General features: G+C 31.2%; 1 protein-coding gene across 1 annotated transcript in view; it reads left to right on the top strand.

Moving 5' to 3' along the window:
- Nucleotides 1-7,972: 7,972 nt before the first annotated feature.
- LOC145328769 (uncharacterized) overlaps nucleotides 7,973-17,345 on the top strand; it is a 36,625-nt gene continuing 27,252 nt past the window's right edge. The window contains exons 1-3 of the mRNA XM_080172616.1: nucleotides 7,973-8,058; nucleotides 15,219-15,290; nucleotides 16,323-16,395. Of these exons, the coding sequence (XP_080028742.1) occupies nucleotides 8,032-8,058; nucleotides 15,219-15,290; nucleotides 16,323-16,395 (172 nt within the window). The 5' untranslated portion in view covers nucleotides 7,973-8,031. The remainder of the gene's footprint in view (nucleotides 8,059-15,218; nucleotides 15,291-16,322; nucleotides 16,396-17,345) is intronic.

Below are 17,345 nucleotides of genomic sequence, written 5' to 3'. Positions count from 1 at the left end.
TAAAATTACAGATTGATGGAAAAGTTTGTATACGGTGGGTTTTTATTAGGTTTGGGCTTGATATTTTTTTGTCCGGATACCGGATATCCGGCTGATTTTTAATGCCGGATATCTGGTATACTGCCAGACATCTGGCCAACGCCGGATATCCGGCAAATTACCGAATTATAAATTAGCCGGCCCACTCTAGTTTTTACCTATCCATTACATTTTAATAAAAGTCCTCAAAGTTTTTAACCAACGAAAACGTATTTGTAAAACTTTGGAGTCAAGCATAATTTACTGTCAAATGTCCGCCCTCTGACTTATATTATTAGCTTACTAATGTTAATTTACCTATGTACAAAGGTGCCCTTGTTGAATAATTAATTAAATAATTAATTAGTTGGCGAAAAAATATGATATACATAAAAGGGTAGTTTCACGAAATGCATTTGAACTTAATTTAGTGAACCGCATACTTGAAAATCGTCTTTTTGTGATATATGCAATCTAAAAAGACGATTTTCAAGTCTTGATATTTTAAAAACTACATGGTAGAAAATTGAATTTTTTTCTAATATATGCCATATAAATATAGTTTAACCCATTAACTAGCAAAAAATATGCTGTTCACTAAATTAAGTTCAAATGCATTTCGTGAAACTACCCCTTTAAAAACATATAAAATCGATGGTTTTAACGAAAGATAGAAAGATCTCGTAATGGATATTTTATAACTAAAGACAGAACTTTTTTTAAATTTAAATTAAAACACGGCTATTTTTTAATTTTTATATTTTAGTAGCTTGATGTGGACACCAGCATACCCACAAATCCCGAAACCCTAAACTACTATTAGTCTTCCTGTTACTTGAAATTAATCCGGTGTTTTCACAATACAGACAATATTATATGATACAAAAGCTCAAACAAATAAGTAAAACATAGGGTGTATATGAATGAAATGCTTAATGAAAACATCAAAATAAGGCAAATTAGATTTTTTAAAAGCGAAGCTTTTCTACAATTAGGGTCGGCCCGTCCGTCAAATTTTGCATGGTGATAACTATAGTAGATAGGTACAATTTAGAAAGCTTAGTAACTCTATAAATGTTACCAGAATGTCCGTACGTCCATTTTCAACATGCAACTCTATAATCAAGTCCTAAAAATGTAAGTATGTCCTTAAACATTATCTTGCATCAAGCATTTTTTCAACAAATTTACTTACAATTTTGCTTCGACTCTTATACATTTATTCAGTTCTGACACTCTACAAGTTTCAATTCCCTTTGTCCTACCGTTTCAGAGCTTTGCTTTTATGGATGTTGTCATCCTTGTTAATATAGTGATATAAGTTTACTCAACAATTAATAGATATGAAAATGAAAGGAAAAGTAGAACTTTATGAAATTTTAAGGAAAAAGAACAGTTCGAAAAAGAAAAAAAGCACCCTCCCCCCTAAAAAGTAGTAAACCTTCCCAGGACATATGAGAAGCTACACTTTAAAGGAAAACCATATCGGTTAATCCATTATCGAGATCCTTTAGATTGGACAGATGGACATCATGTTCCTTTTATATAAGTTTTATCTAATTCTTGCTTTATTGTATAAACATAAAAAGCCTAAAATGTAATATAATTGCCATTTGTTCAATTGTTCAAGTCTTTAATGAAAACATTTAAACGACAACGGCTAAAACTTAATTATGTTAAACATTTCAATATAAATCACATGTAAATAAATAATCATTCTATATTCACATAAAAATAACAGGATGTCTATTTGTAGCTACAATCTCTCTAATTACTGGACCTACAAGGTTCTTATTTACAGTAAAGCTTTTTTTTAGGCCGAGGGAAGGTTTATTTTTTGAGAGCATACCACCACCATCGCAAGAAAAAATACTCCCCACTAAATAAAATTAAAAGTGAATGCTTGTCTTTCCCATACCCCTTTCATCAAGTCACTGTAGAGGCCTCCAGGGGCGTAGCCGCTAGTGTTAAATATTTGAGATATGCAAGAGAAATATTAAAAAGAAACATTATACCCAAAAAAAAGAAAAAAAATTTATTTATTGAACTTTATTCAAAGATGCACTTTTGACAAGGCGCTGAAATGATAAAATCATCAAAATTTATGCATATTCTTTATTTAGATATAATCTCAAATTTTAATGTCCCTAGAAAATTAATATTCACCACATTGTCCTATAATATAAAGAAGTATGGGTTTTTTGTCTATTAAGATCTCGCTGACCACTTAAACGGTCAAGTTTTCCACTTTTGGGAAGCGTCACGTAGGTCCCAGGATGTTGTTGACTTGTTTATTTTCGAATTAGAGGCTTGCGATAGGTTTGGGCTATTGTTCTGATACCTTCCTTCTCTTTAGAGGGGGCTCTTAATGTTTTGGGCGCAGCCGTTTGTATACTTTAAAGGATATTATATAGCTGATATTAAAGAACACCATGACAATCCAAAATGCTAATAAACACTTAAATTATCAATCCAAGCATGTTTTATTAATGGGCGCCCTAAGGCAACCTACATCACCTATTTAATCAAAACATTATTGTACTCTCGTTAGCTTGGCTTTATTATAAAGTAGGAAAGATGTTTGTCTGTTTGTTAAGAACTCGCTAACCCCTAAGCCATTTGTCCTGAATTTTCAATTTTAGTTATTCTTCTCATATTTCTAGAGGAGTTTTTATACTATTCTAATTTTGAATTAAAGACTACTAATTCACATCATAAACAACTTAAACAACATAAAATATTTATTTTACAACAATTAAATTCTTTAGCATTTTTCCTAATTAGTTATAGCCATAGGAAGATACAAAAGCTTAATAGTGTAAATCATTTTAAATTGTTGTATAATTAATATCACTTTAATTATATTTTGTGAATAATTGTATGTCTCAAATTGATTAGATTTATGGTTTCCTAGAAATAAGATTTATTCTTTTTTTTCTAAAGCAAAATTGTTTGAAATTTTATCTACCACTAGCGGCTACGCCCCTAGAGGCCTCTAGTGGCACTTTAAATGTTTTTTTTTATATTTAAAATATGGCTATTTTGCGTTTGACGTCTATTTTTCGTTGAACTCTCTTTCTAAAATCGAGAAATAAAAAAATAAATTAATTTCTCTAGGGAGAGTGGTGGTACCCTCCCCCAAAATAGTTATAAACCTTCCTGGGACATATGAGAATCTACCTTGTTAAGGAGAACCCGATTGGTTCAGCGGTTAGCGAGATCTTTCGGTACAAACATACAAACACACAAAAACACAAACACACAAACATCCTGTTACTTTATTATAAGGATATATCTAGAATTCGACCGCACATTTGTAAATACGTAATATATAATGTAAGTAGTAAGATAATTTTAAAGAAGTCTCAGAAATTGCTAGTCTGTTTAGGTTGTACTTTTATAGAAGCTTTTTATATGTCCATATTAATCTAAAATTTTCTAATTTTATTTTATTTGTCGTTTTGTATGGAGTCTTAGAAAAATGAAATTAGCAAATGTGTAATTTTTTGCCAACTGTTTATATTGCAATGCAATAAAGTAAAGAATAAAGAGAATTGAAATTAATAAAAATATATAGAATTTAAGTTTTTATTTTCTTTAATTAATTATGTAAATACTTACATAACTTAACACTATCGACTACTACCCTAGAGGCCTCTAGGGGCACTTGCAGTGGTTGGGGTTGAATTTGACCCCCAAATTTTCATTTTAGTTTCAAATGAAAAAGTTAAAAAGAAACTGTTTTTTTTTGTGAGATAGAGGGGAAAATCGACCAATTTTTAATTGAAGTTTTAAAATAAAACTCAAATTTTTTTGGGGATGGTAATTTTTCTTTTGGGGGGGATGGTGGTATTCTCCTCAAAAATAGTTATGAACCTTCCCAGGACAATTGAGAATCTACATTGTAAAGGAGAACAATATCGGAGTAGCTTCGTTTAATAAGACATATGCTCTAAAAGATATGCATCCACTTACACACAAATATCATAAGAAAAGTTATTACAACAGCACAATTTAGCCCTTCCCCGAGAGAGAATGGACAATGGACTGTTTATTACACTAGTCCCCAAAGTTTTTAAATAACTTTTCTTATTCGTTGGCTTAACAACTTTGTGGACTTCAGTGATTTTTGATGAGTTGGTTTATTAAGTTGGGTTTTCAAATGTTTCAACCACTAATTTTACGCTACAGAAGAGGTAATTTTGTGTATCATCATTGGTCTCTTCCCCTTTGCTTCAATTATATAACACCACCTATTATATATACGTGTTTTTTTTTGTATTTTTTTCGCGGATATGAAACACTGCGAACTTGATAATGCAGAAGTGATCAAACACTGCAATAAAACTATAATAAAAAGATGTAACACAACTACAAATGGATTTATTATAACTTGGATCTTACACCAGATTTTAATGTTCTCCAATAAAGTAAAACACGCAGCGGGCTTTAATAACAACTCCTCCATTTCTCCCTTTACCTCATTCCCTCTCCCCCTACTGGATGAACGAACTGACCAATAAATGATAGGGTTAAAGGCAACCTAAATTGATGACATTTTCCCCCCTGTCATAATATCCACAAATATTATACATCCATTGATGTAACACAACTACATATCCATTTAACTCCACATATGTTCTGTAAATTAGATTAATATATTAGAAGCGAAGGTTATCTGCAAGTCTTGTGCATTGTTGGGATGTCTATAAGAATCGAAATATAATCAAAGCAGCTTATAGTGTCTAAGAAAAATGACGTTATACAATACAAATGACCAATGATAGGCCAGTATGCATTGTAATTGACCATTAGTAACTCTATGTACTATAATAAAGTGATGGCTAAAATAATTAATACCCCATTCACCCTATTCACCCCACCCCCTCATCTTGTATTAGATGAACGATCTGAACAATAGATTTGGTTCATATTAGCAAGCTAAATTGTCGACAAACTGCAATTGCATGCGCTATTTATTGAAGTAATCATTCTTGTTTTATTATTAGGCATTTTTTTACATCTAAAGACGGACTTCTTAAAGCATATAATTTCATTTGTATGATAAAAGGGTATTATTTGATCAAGTACCGACAAATATTTCTGTAAATCTAATAAATTGGATCTCTGACTTTTAAATTATAGCCGTCTTAAAAAATGTCTTTCCGTTTTTATACGAAAGATACATATAAATCGAATTTTTTAATCACATCTCAAAAATTTAGATTTTTATGTTACATTTTCTTGTATGGTACTTTTTAGTAAGATAAAATGTGACTTTTTAAAATACACTTCGTAAAACTGCACTGCTATTTAAGTTTTATCCATAAAGTTAACCATAAATTTAAAATTGTACCTTACTGTCAAAGGTAAATTTTAACATACATAAATTAATGATAAGAGCTATACGTTACAGACAGTCGGGCGAACACAACCTAACTATAAAAAGCTACAAAATAGTGCACAATAAAGACCCCCAAATTTCCGCTAACAACAAAAAATTTGTAACATGACACAGGCAGAAAAAGTTCCTTTTCAATGGCGAAAAAAGTCACGATGTGAGTTTACACTTTTTTTTCTGACCCTACCAAACAATTTTTGGGCAGATTTGGGCAGCTTCCGGTGCAGGGCTAAAGTATACAAATATTTTATGCTCAAACTGCTTGAAAGTTTCATAATTTATAATTTTTGTTTTGTATCTTAAAGTTATAGTTATACAGGTGTATACTAGTAATATTACTTAATTTTACACCAAATATAAACAACTTTCCGATATCATTGGACCTTTGTCTTGATGTTCTAACTATCAATGTTCATGATGGATTTTCTACACATACTGTTTATGTAAAATTGGAAGGTGATATTAATAATCTTTGTGATGAATCAGTCAATTAGTAATATAATAATCATATCCAGCTTCAAAGATATAAAAGATTCGCAGTAATGTAATAATTATCTTGTATTAACATATCCCTCTACCTCTGCATGCATTAGTTGTTCGCAATGTTAAAAATGTTTTTCCGTGTCTAGAAAATGTTAAAAACATGTACTCAGAGACATGAACAAATATTCAACAATTTCATTTTATTTATATCATTGCATGCAGGGATCTAAGGGGATAAGACAATAGCCGATAAATTGTTGTATCTGTCCAATAATGATACACAAAATTACCCCTTTTGTGGATTACAATTAGTGGTTGAAACGTTTGGACAAACAACTAAATGAACCAACCTATCAAAATTCAATAAAAGTCCCCAAGGTTGTTAAGTCAACGAATAAGAAAACGTTATTATAAAACTTTGGGGACTAATGTAATGTGTGTATCTGTAGATTACAACCTCTTTAACTGTATTCGTCAAAGGACCATATGTTAACTTGATAGAGTAACACCCAACAGACAACAAACTCTTTAATTACACGACATTTGCCTGGACGTCATAGATGTATAAGAAAATAAGATTTGAATTTTTATGGGCCAAGGCATTTCCCCAACCTTTTCTATTATTATAACTCGTCTCACTTAACAGCAGTTAATACTTTTTCCAGTATAGCTTTGAAACGGATTAATATCCGGTGGATTAGATCCGGTTTTTAGTCATACTGAAAAATCATGTATAGCATCTAAATACAAACAATTTTCCTCTTTGGGCTACCAAAACTAGTTGTAAATCTTATGTTTTTACATTTTAATATTCGCGGAAAGCTGTCTATAATGCGATGCTATAAATAATTATTATAAAGTTTAGTTTTATATGAATGATTTGATTGAAATTAGATAGTGGAGTATCTGTCCGAAATACTATACATTAAGATATATAAGTTGGAAAGAATTTTAATGTTAGAGGGAGATTTGAAATCTGCATCAAATTTTAAGGATTTTTTAAAATAAAATTTGTTTTTTGTATAATTCTTTATCTAAAAGTGGAAATACAATTTAAGTTCATAAATTTTGACATCTGCGATTGGTGGATTGAAAATTATCTTCGCTCTGATTGGAGAAGCTTAAGTGTCGCACATCATTCAACCAATTAGAGCGTAGGTAGTTTCCAATCCACCTATCCTATTAGTCAAAATTTATGAACTTAAATTGTATTTTAGCTTTTAGATAAATAATTATACAAAAAACGAATTTTATAAAAAAAACCTTAAAATTTGATGCAGATTTCAAATCTCCCTCTAACATTTATATTCCTTCCAACTTATATATCTTACTATACATATCTATAATACAAAGTAGAACGATGTCTGTCTGTCTGTCTGTCCGTCTGTCCGTCTGTCTGTCCGTCTGAAGCTTAAGATCTCAGTAACCACTGAACCAATTGGGCTCTACTCTTCAGGGAATATACCTACTGGTCCTGTGATGGTTTTAAGCTATTTTCTTGGGGGCTGGGACACCCCCAACCCCCCCCAAAAATGAAACCGCCCCCCCCCCAAAATTTTTTTTTACTTTTTCTTTTTAAATCCAAAATTACCAAAAATTAGGTTGATCAAACCTCTTGGGGCGAAGCCGCTAGTATACTATACATTACATAGATTTCAATCTAGAATTACAATTAAGTACAAACTAATGGATATAGAACATACGTGGATATTATGGCAGGGGAAAAATTGTCTTAAATTTAGGCTGCTAACATAGACATAACTTAATTATTTGTTATAATAAATAAATATAATACATCCATTTACAAACTACAGACATCATATTGATATTATATGCAAAAAAGTAACATTATTTTGTATCCTTATCAAGTTTGCACAATTTTAGACACTCCTTTAGGGGGTTAAATATGGAAGTGAGCTTCTTTTTTTTTGGGGGGGGGGGGAGAACGTTATCACCCTCAAGATGTCCAACCCTCACATAATCAATATACACAAAAGTCAAAAAAGCATTTTTGGATTGGTTAATTGAAGCATAAGGTACAATAAATTATGTAAAATTAAATTTATTTCATAAAAAAGATGGCATTTATAAATGAGCTTTGAAGTTGTTGAGAAACTCTTGGAACAAAGATGCCATATTCTACAGTTATCCTACAGGTAAGCTTTTTATTTTAGTATATCCTATTAAATAGAGTAGTTTTTTTGTATGTAGCTTAAGATCTCAATTACTACTGAACCGATGGATTCTCTATTTTGAGAAAGCTTCCCTTAGGTCCTGTGATGGTTTTAGACTGATTTGTTTTTAAAGTCATGTTTTGGGAAGGTTCAAAGCTATTTTACTAGCCTTTCTCTGCCCTTTCAAATACAAAGCTCCTATATGCTAGGGGCGTAGAATGTACATTTTTACATTAACACTCTATAAGATAATGTAAAAATCAAATAAAACATTATTTTTAGTATTTCTTGAATATAACTCAATTTAAATAGAATACTAATCATATATACCAAGGTAATTCGTGAAATTAATTTAGCAAAAAAATAGCAAGAAAGAGTTTTATAAATTGCAAATTTCTTATTATAAAGTATGACCTTTATAACTAGACTATTGGAACTAAAAACAGAATTAGGAAAATCTTTGCTTAAGAACAGAGTATTTTTAACATATCCCAGACTCGAACCCGAGACCATATCGATCGACAATGCCGTAGGTTGTCGTTAGATCGATCACAATTCAATAAATTTTTACAGCATAAATTGGGGATTAAATTAATCTACTATAGAAAGACATATCCCTGTATCCCTGCAAAAGTGATGATCATGACTCAGCAATTACATGGCTTAAGTTTAAAACCCCCAAAAAGATACATTAATCGTAAATATTTACATTTATTTTTTGCAAATTGTACACTAAATTATTGGTTATAATGTTTGAATACTGCTTGTTTCAACCAAAGAATAAAGATATAATGTTAGTACCAATAAAAAAGGAAGTTTTAGTGAATGCATTCACATACTTACAAGTTTAGCTTTTAATATTTAGCTAAAATCTTTTTTCAGTAGCATAGCTGCTTTAAAATTTACTTTGTCTGTCCGTTAGTCCATCTGTAATGCTATGGAGAAAAAGCAATTTTCTTGGCTGCTAATTAAGATAGACAGCTGATATTTTTGGAGATGATTCCCTGTTGGGATGAATTTTTATGGCAACTGAACATATGCCATCATACACAACTTCACTTTGTCCGTTTGTCCAATCATGATTTTTTTGTGCTTTGCTATTTATGGATGTTGTCATCCTTGTTTCAATTTACACTAAGATCTAAGAGTAATTGAAAAAATTGAGTAAATAAAATAAGAACCGTGAGACAATACCAGAATATATTTTCTCGTATTCATTCGAATCCGGTGGATAGGAACCGGTTCTCATCCATACGAAAAAACTATGTCTAGCACCGAATTATATCCAGCTTTCTACGAATATAAAAATGTACAATTATAATATTAAAACCAGTTTTTTTAGCCGGTGCCTTCGGCACCACGGGGCTAAAAAAAACTAGTTTTAATCTTATAATTGTACATTCTATATCCGCGGAAAGCCGTTTATAATACGATGCGAGAAATAACTATTATCACAAATTTAAACATTTTACTTACATGTTAATGTACAGGGTGTCTCAAAAAGCGACAAACTCCGTTGTTAATTACTTCGCCAAACTTTGATATATAATAGCAATTAAGCATAATAAATAAAAATTAGAATTTAAAACGCGAATTGCAATTTAAAAACTTAATGTTAATCTTAATAGAAGAACATGATTATTGATTAATCGCCATAGCTTAACTCAAAGATCGGGGGACAAACGACTAGAACTTATCAATATTGTAGCTGCGCTTCTAAAAATAATTACAAAAACAATGGCAAAGGATATATCATTACCTGGATCTTACAACATATTTCCATGTTCTCCAATTAAGTGAAACTTGCAGCGGGCTAAAAACGATTCCCCCTTTACCCCATTCCGCTTCTCCTACTGGATGAACGAAGTGGCCAATAAACAAGTTCCATGTTAGCAAGCTAAATGTAAGACAATTTTTCCCATGTCATAATATTCACGTATATTCCGCATCCATTACAATGGCCAATAAAACATACGTGTAAATGTACATATGTATAATTATTTACTTGACATTTCAAATTAAAATATGCTTCAGCAAATTCATTAACAATTAAAACAGAGAGACGGTGTGTCTTTATTTCAGCAGAAGCTATTAATTGATATTTACCAAATTTTCAAACACATATTAAATGTGGTTTGGTTTCCGATATTTTGATATTTAATGCCAAGTAATAAATTTTGGCTAATTATCTTTAAGCGGAGTTGAACCCACACCAAAAAGGGAGAGATTAAATTTAACAAGACAAACACACATTATTCATGTAATTTTTTACACATATTCTAAAAGACAACATTCTAGATTTATAATCAACTTGCTTTTATGAATGTTTTAAAAATAAGTTTTAATCAAACAAAGAATTTTCTTCCATTTTGTATATAATATGAAACATCCCCTATTTTATAATGAATGAATAAAAAAAAGAGCGGGAGGGAGTTTATAATGAATGAATAAAAAAAAGAGCGGGAGGGAGTGGTTAATCGTGTGTTTGTGATTTACTTTATGTAAGGTTAGGTTTTGTTTTAATGGGCACATGATTAGGACACTCCAGGTATATAGGGCCATAGGGTTAGTAATTGATAAGAAAATTTAGAATTTGTTTAAAAAATAAGACAGGGGGAGTTCTGTGCTTGCTGGGAACTTTGAAAGAAATCAGCAAAAAATCTGTTACTTCATAAATTTTTTTTTAAATTTCTCCTGCCTGGGATAAATAACATGGTTTATTAACCACACTGTAACACTAACACCTCTGTGTAAATTAAATGCATGATAGGTCAATTAAATTTTTACATGTTTCACACATTCAACATGGTAACATGCAGGGCTCATGCATGTTATATATTTATTAGCATTGCAGCTTTGCTACAACTAGTCTTTGTCAGTAGGGGGGGAGGGGACATTGGCCTGTATATTACTCTAGCCCCCAAAGTTGACTTAACAACTTTTGTTGAATTTTGATATTGGTTTATTAAGTTGCGTGTCAAAACGTTTAAACCACTAATTGTATTCTAATGTAAGGTTATTATCATCAATTTACCTGCCACTGTCGTATCCCATTAGATCCCTGCTTTGTCAGACTGACCGTCTGACCGTCAGTAGAAAAACCATTGCAACTTTTTTTTTACAATTATATATGTATATGGCAATTATTATAGGTATTGAGTAGTATATATATAAATATTAAATATTTCATATTTTCTTCATCTGAGCCTTTAGCTTATAGGGATTTTTAAAGCGGGCAAGAAATTAGCCTAAAACTAAAATTGAGAGTATGTTTTTTTTTTAAATAGAGAGGTATCTCTATGGTTAAATTTAAAATTCTTGTTTCTTTTAGCTCTTTTTTATTTTTGCGCATTTTAAGAAATATTCACTAATTTTGCAATCTCATGTTTGGGTAAATTTGAGATTTGCAACATTCATAATTTTGGTTCATCCATGCAAATTTTGTATTTGCAGATGCGACTCATAAGTTTATCCAATAAAACAATTTTTAAATTTGAAAAAAAAGCGAGATAAAAACTTTACAAAGTAAGAAAAGACTTTGATTGCAACTTTATTTTATAAAATTGACATTAATGTATAGCTTTATCATAATTTTAAAATTTTTTTTCTTTCAGTTTGGCTTCGAAACCGATTAATATCCGCTGAATTGGAACTGATTTTTAGCAATACTGAAAAATCATGTATAGCATCGTATTACAGACAATTTTCCACTAGTATTAAAATAAAAATCATAAAATCAATACCAGCTTTATTAACAAAACTGGTTTTATTTTTATAATATTGAAGTTAGAAAAGTATTAATATTTCAAGTTTAATTCACTTCATTACTTTCACTTTCTGTATTTCCTGTTCAATTTCTTATAATCCTTTGCTGTTTTGTAGAAAAATATACTGAGAATTTTCATCAAAAGTTCACTTTTTATGCAAGTAAGGGTCAAGGGGGCAGTGTCCCTTGCATCTCTTTGAGTTACTCTTGGTTTAGAATAAATATTGCTTCCTTGAGTTTCGGCATCCGCACATTTGATTTTGATGCAGCTTGTATTAAGTAGAAAAAATCGTTAGTATTCAAACATGTCACCAATAAATTCAACCTACAAAAGGAGTTATCAATAGTTGAAAACAGCTTTTTTTAATCATTGCCGTCCGCGATTCTAAATGTAAATATATTTTTAAAGGTAGAAATTCGCTTTTAATAAAAAGGGCGAACAAATGCAGCTATGGCTGCTGGTACATTATTTTTTCTCTTTTTTCTTAATAATATTTAGCCACTCAGTGTAACCTGCATTATCAAGACATTAGTTAACTTTCTTGACAAGTAATGATGTACAAAAACAACATCAATGGACAATGACATACCGACAAAGGGCGGTGTTATAAAAGGTCTAGTTACATAAGGTCTAATTTACAAAGGTCTAAAACTTCATAAAAATAATGTCTATTTTACAAAAGATCTAATGCTACAAAAGGTCTAATGTTATATAGATATTTATATATTTAATAATATAATTAAAATTATATTACAAAAGACACGCGTCCGCAATGCCATTACGGGACACTTTTTAAAAAATGTAATAAGTTATTAAATACTAAATCTTCCAGTTTTAATAGCCATTACCATAGCAAAAATCTAGAACCCTTATCCCCTTGTCCTTGACAAGTGCATTTGCACTGCTAAGACACTGCAAATTTATTGTTTCCTCATAAGATAATAATAAAATACTTGAGAAGTGGGGCAATGACTTTGCACATTACAAAAAGTTGCATCTAGGCGCGTGCAGTGCACAAGTTCTATTAGAAAGAATAACATTTTATGCACGTCTTAATAAATTTGTTTTCCCTGAACATATAATAATGTTTATGGATCTTAATTGATAAGACATTGTACAATGAATTGAGGTAAACTCCCAATTATGATTAACAAGATTAGCTGGTGCTTTCCCTTAAATACCTCTAGAGCACTAAAATCCCCCCCCCCCCCCTTATTATTGATATTATGGAAACCGCGAATTCCTATCTGTGGTTTATTATGAATTGTGGAAAAGTTTGAACACTGCCAGTCTGTAATACCCAATATGGAGTAATTGAAATTCCCCAATTTTTAAAAGCCAAATAATGAGAGAAAGGGATTTAAAACTTTGGAGACCACAACCGAATTAGTTCATATTTTTTTATGGGGGGGGGGGGGAGATGGCTGTACAGAGGATGTGAATAACAAATTTTTAGGGAGATGTAAATGAGATACATAAGTAAAAGCGTTAAACATAAAGTTTATATCTTGGTAAATGGTTATCCACTCCTTCTCTCCTGCACGCCCCTAGTTGCATTTAGACTTGCAAACTTGAATTTAATCAGACAATATCGATTTCTGTTTTTAGAGAATAGAGTAAGTCAAGAATAATTAATCTTGTAGAGTCTATTTTTGTCTAATTAACTAAAACAATCCAATTATGTAAAGTAGTAAGGTTTTTTTGTCTGCATATATCGATAACTACTGAACAGATTAAGTTCTCCTTTTCATGAAAGCTTCTTATAGCTCCCTGTATAGTTTCAGGCTATTCAATTCTCATGTCAAAGTTTTTTTTGGTCTTTTTTCCTACTTTCCTTGTTCCTTCGAATACATAGCTCCTAGATTATAGGAGCACAACCGACAGTATATAATATATATATGCTTTCATTAAAAAAGTTAATTTTTTGTTTGTTATAAACTACTATATAAATTGCATCCAGTATTACAACCTCTGCCTTTGTTGATTAACCTATTGGACCCTTTATTGTTTCTGACAAAACAACTCAAAGTTTTCTTATTCGTTAGCTTAAAAACTTTGGGTGCCTTTCTCAAATCTTGAATGTTGCTTTTTACACTAGTATTTTCAAACTTTTTTACTAATAACTTTTATCAACAAATTTTTATTTTTGTCTATCATTATTGGGGGTGTACATGTTCTTTAAGATCCATAAATTCTGAAAATTTGAATGATTCTCTGCAGCCGGTTGCTAACTCTTACTGGACACACATACATATATACTTACACGAATGTATACTTAAAATTTTTCATTGCAAAAACACTTCTGTAGACTTGCTAATTTCAAAGCCAATTTGCAATTTGTGAATTTTGTGCAATTTTAATGAGAATATAATTGTATTATTGGAAAAGTGCATATGTGTATAATTTGATCAAGGAAATTTCATGGAGGGAGGAGACAGTGGGTTCTAAATTTCAATAGTACCCGGAGTTTTATAACCACGTTATCTAAAAAAATTGGGTAATTTAATTAATTTTGATTGATTGGTTCCAAAAAAGTAGACTCTAAACTTTTCAACCATTAAGTTTAATCTAAAGAATTGTATTCTGCTATTAGGGCTTGTACATCAGTATGTTAAACCTGTCCATTCAATATTTTTGCATTTAGTCGCGAAAGAACTGTCTTATATTTATTAAACTAGGAAAATTATCAAGTACTATGGCAACTCATTAGCTATAACGAAAAGAGACAAATGATATATGCATTTTTGACCACATAGAAAGTGATTCTTCAGAGTTGAGGGTTGGATTTTGGTCATAAAATTTAAATGTATTTTTTTCTATAAAAAATGATAAGTTAACTAGTTAGTTTTAGCTTTAAAACCTGTGATAAATATGGACACTAGACAACTTTTGGGTATAGTCCCTTTTGTGGCAACGCACCGTAAGGAGCGATCCTTCATTTTTTTTCACAGTAGCTTTTCATCTATTTCTAGCCCCTACGGGGAGGCTCTAACCTTGCGGGGCCAATTGCCTAACCCTGTAAGGGCAATCACCTAACCCAATATAACCTAACCTAAAATAACCTATTAAAAGCCATTTTAAAAATACGACGAATCCCCCCTTAAGGTGCGTTGCCACGAAAGGGACTATTCCTCAACTTTTAAGACATACATAGAATATTATATTTTGTAATAATTCCTAGAGGTTAAATATCAACATATTTTTTTTCGGGGGGGGGGGGGAGGGCAGGGTAGTACAGGGGGTTTCAATAAAAATTGTAAGTAATAATGCCCCCCCCCCCTAAAGAATTTTTTCAGGGGCAAACATTTTACCCCAACCCCTAACATGAAAGACAAAAAACATTGGATTATTTTTATTTATTTATCTATATTTCAGGTAACTGTGGCAGGATTTGCATTATTATCTCCATCCTGGTCTTTCCAACTTTCTGATATTTCTCCAGATTTTGTAAGTCATCTTTTTAATACTCCTTTTACGAAAGTAACAGAATCTGTGTCTGTATGTACTGAAGGATCTTGCGAACTGATAAACTGATTTGGTTCGCCTTTACAGTAGGGTTGGGCCGGTCACTTTTTTTGTCCGGATACAGGATATCCAACTGATTTCAATTGCCGGATATCCGGTGATTTGCCGGATATCCGGCGTTGGCTGGTTTGCTTCTGGCAGCTGCCAAGTACTTGAGATTTTTAATATAAAATTTACATAAAGATAAAAATATTCAGAAAAATAATTCTTTTAGCTTCAATAACTACAAATTTAATTTACAAAATTTAACCATTACCATTTAAAATTTAAAATAGCAGAGATTTTTGTTTTAAAATATAAATGAATTATATTGCCGGATATCCGGCCAGATAGTTTCAATATCCGGTATCCGGCCAGATATTGAACATGGCCGGATATCCGGCCCAACTTTACTTTACAGTGTAGCTTCTCATAGGTCCTGAGAAGGTTTATAACTATTTTGGGTAAAATAACTACCACCTGCATTTCGAAAACGCATCACTTTATCATCCATTGCCTTTCCTTAAAATTCCTGAGTGTAATAAATTGAAAATAATTGATAACAACCAAATAAATAAAAAAAGTATACAATTATCCTTACTGTTATGGCATTTATAATTGAACATACTTTTATAAAGATACAATTTTGCATTTTTGAAAATATTATTATGTCTTATGGTCAATTCATGAATACTTTGAATATTAGGTTTAATTTATTGGAAATGAAGAACGATGTGCAGAAATTCAGAGGTCATATAAAATTGTTAATTAGAGATTGAGGGGATTGAGTGACTTTTTCTGTGGTACCCAATATGTCTGTTTTAAGGCGGTGTAGATATTTGTCAAGTGGGGTGAAGGGGAGTTGGTACCTATGGGGGTAACTCCCTCCGTTTTGCCAGGAGGGGGGGGGGGGGGATCTGTTTTGAATAACAGACAAAGTAAATAATTTAAAGAATAAATTGTATTAATTTCCAGATATCCCACAAACTTGTAAACCGTCTGGGAATAGATAAATTTCAAAGAAGACTTTCCTTTGATTCTATCACAGGTAGGCTGTGGATACGGATAGCGTTAAAACACAGGGATTGAGGGGACATTGGGCTGTTTATTAAACTAGTAATAAATATTGAAATAACATTTTCTGATTTGTTGGATTAACAACCTTGGAAACTTATTTTGAATTTTGAATAGTTGGTTCATTTAGTTAGGTGTCCAAACTTTAAACCACTAATTTTAATCTAAAGAAGGGATTATTTTGTGCATCATAATTGGATATGTACATCAATTTATCGGCCATTGTCTTATCCCTTTATACCCCTGGCTAAAACCAGGGACATTGGGATAGCACAATGGGCAATTAATTCCATGTTAAAGTTCTAACTTAAGAGTCCTCAAAGCCAGATTTATGTAAAAATTTGTCTTGGGTGTACTTTATCAATTTAGATAATAAAAATTCAGTGATTAAAGAAAAATATCTAACATTAGGTTAGTTCTTAAATAGTAGACGGTGCAGCATTTGATGGTTTCAACTACATATTGATAGATAATAATAGTTTAAAACTGATTTTTCCTTGTCTAGTACATAATTTTATTTTTGAAATAAATTAGAATTGGCGGTGGGGGGAAGTGTGTTTAGTTTTTCGTTTGTTTATTACTTTAAAGTCACATAGCTGCTAAAAATGATACTAAAGTAGGAAATAAAAAAAGCTAAAATTAATGTTTTAAACAACAAAAGTGCATTCTTAAGAGTCTTGAAAGATGTTGAAAATTTGAAATGTACATTTTTGCACTGCACACCAGGGATCTAAAGGGATAAGCCAATGGCTAATAAATTGGTGTAAATCCCTAATGATGATACACAAAATTATCCCGTCTGTAGATTACAATTAGTGGTTGAAATAATTTAACACTTGGTTAAATGATCCAAATTATCAAAATTCAATAAAGTCCCCAAAGTTATTAAGCCAACGAATAAGAAAACCTTAATATAGGACTTTA

The sequence above is a fragment of the Acartia tonsa genome, chromosome 9, assembly GCF_053477335.1.
Source record: "Acartia tonsa isolate MP-2025a chromosome 9, ASM5347733v1, whole genome shotgun sequence".
Taxonomy (NCBI): domain Eukaryota; kingdom Metazoa; phylum Arthropoda; class Copepoda; order Calanoida; family Acartiidae; genus Acartia; species Acartia tonsa.
This window is presented reverse-complemented; position numbering and strand designations above follow the sequence as displayed.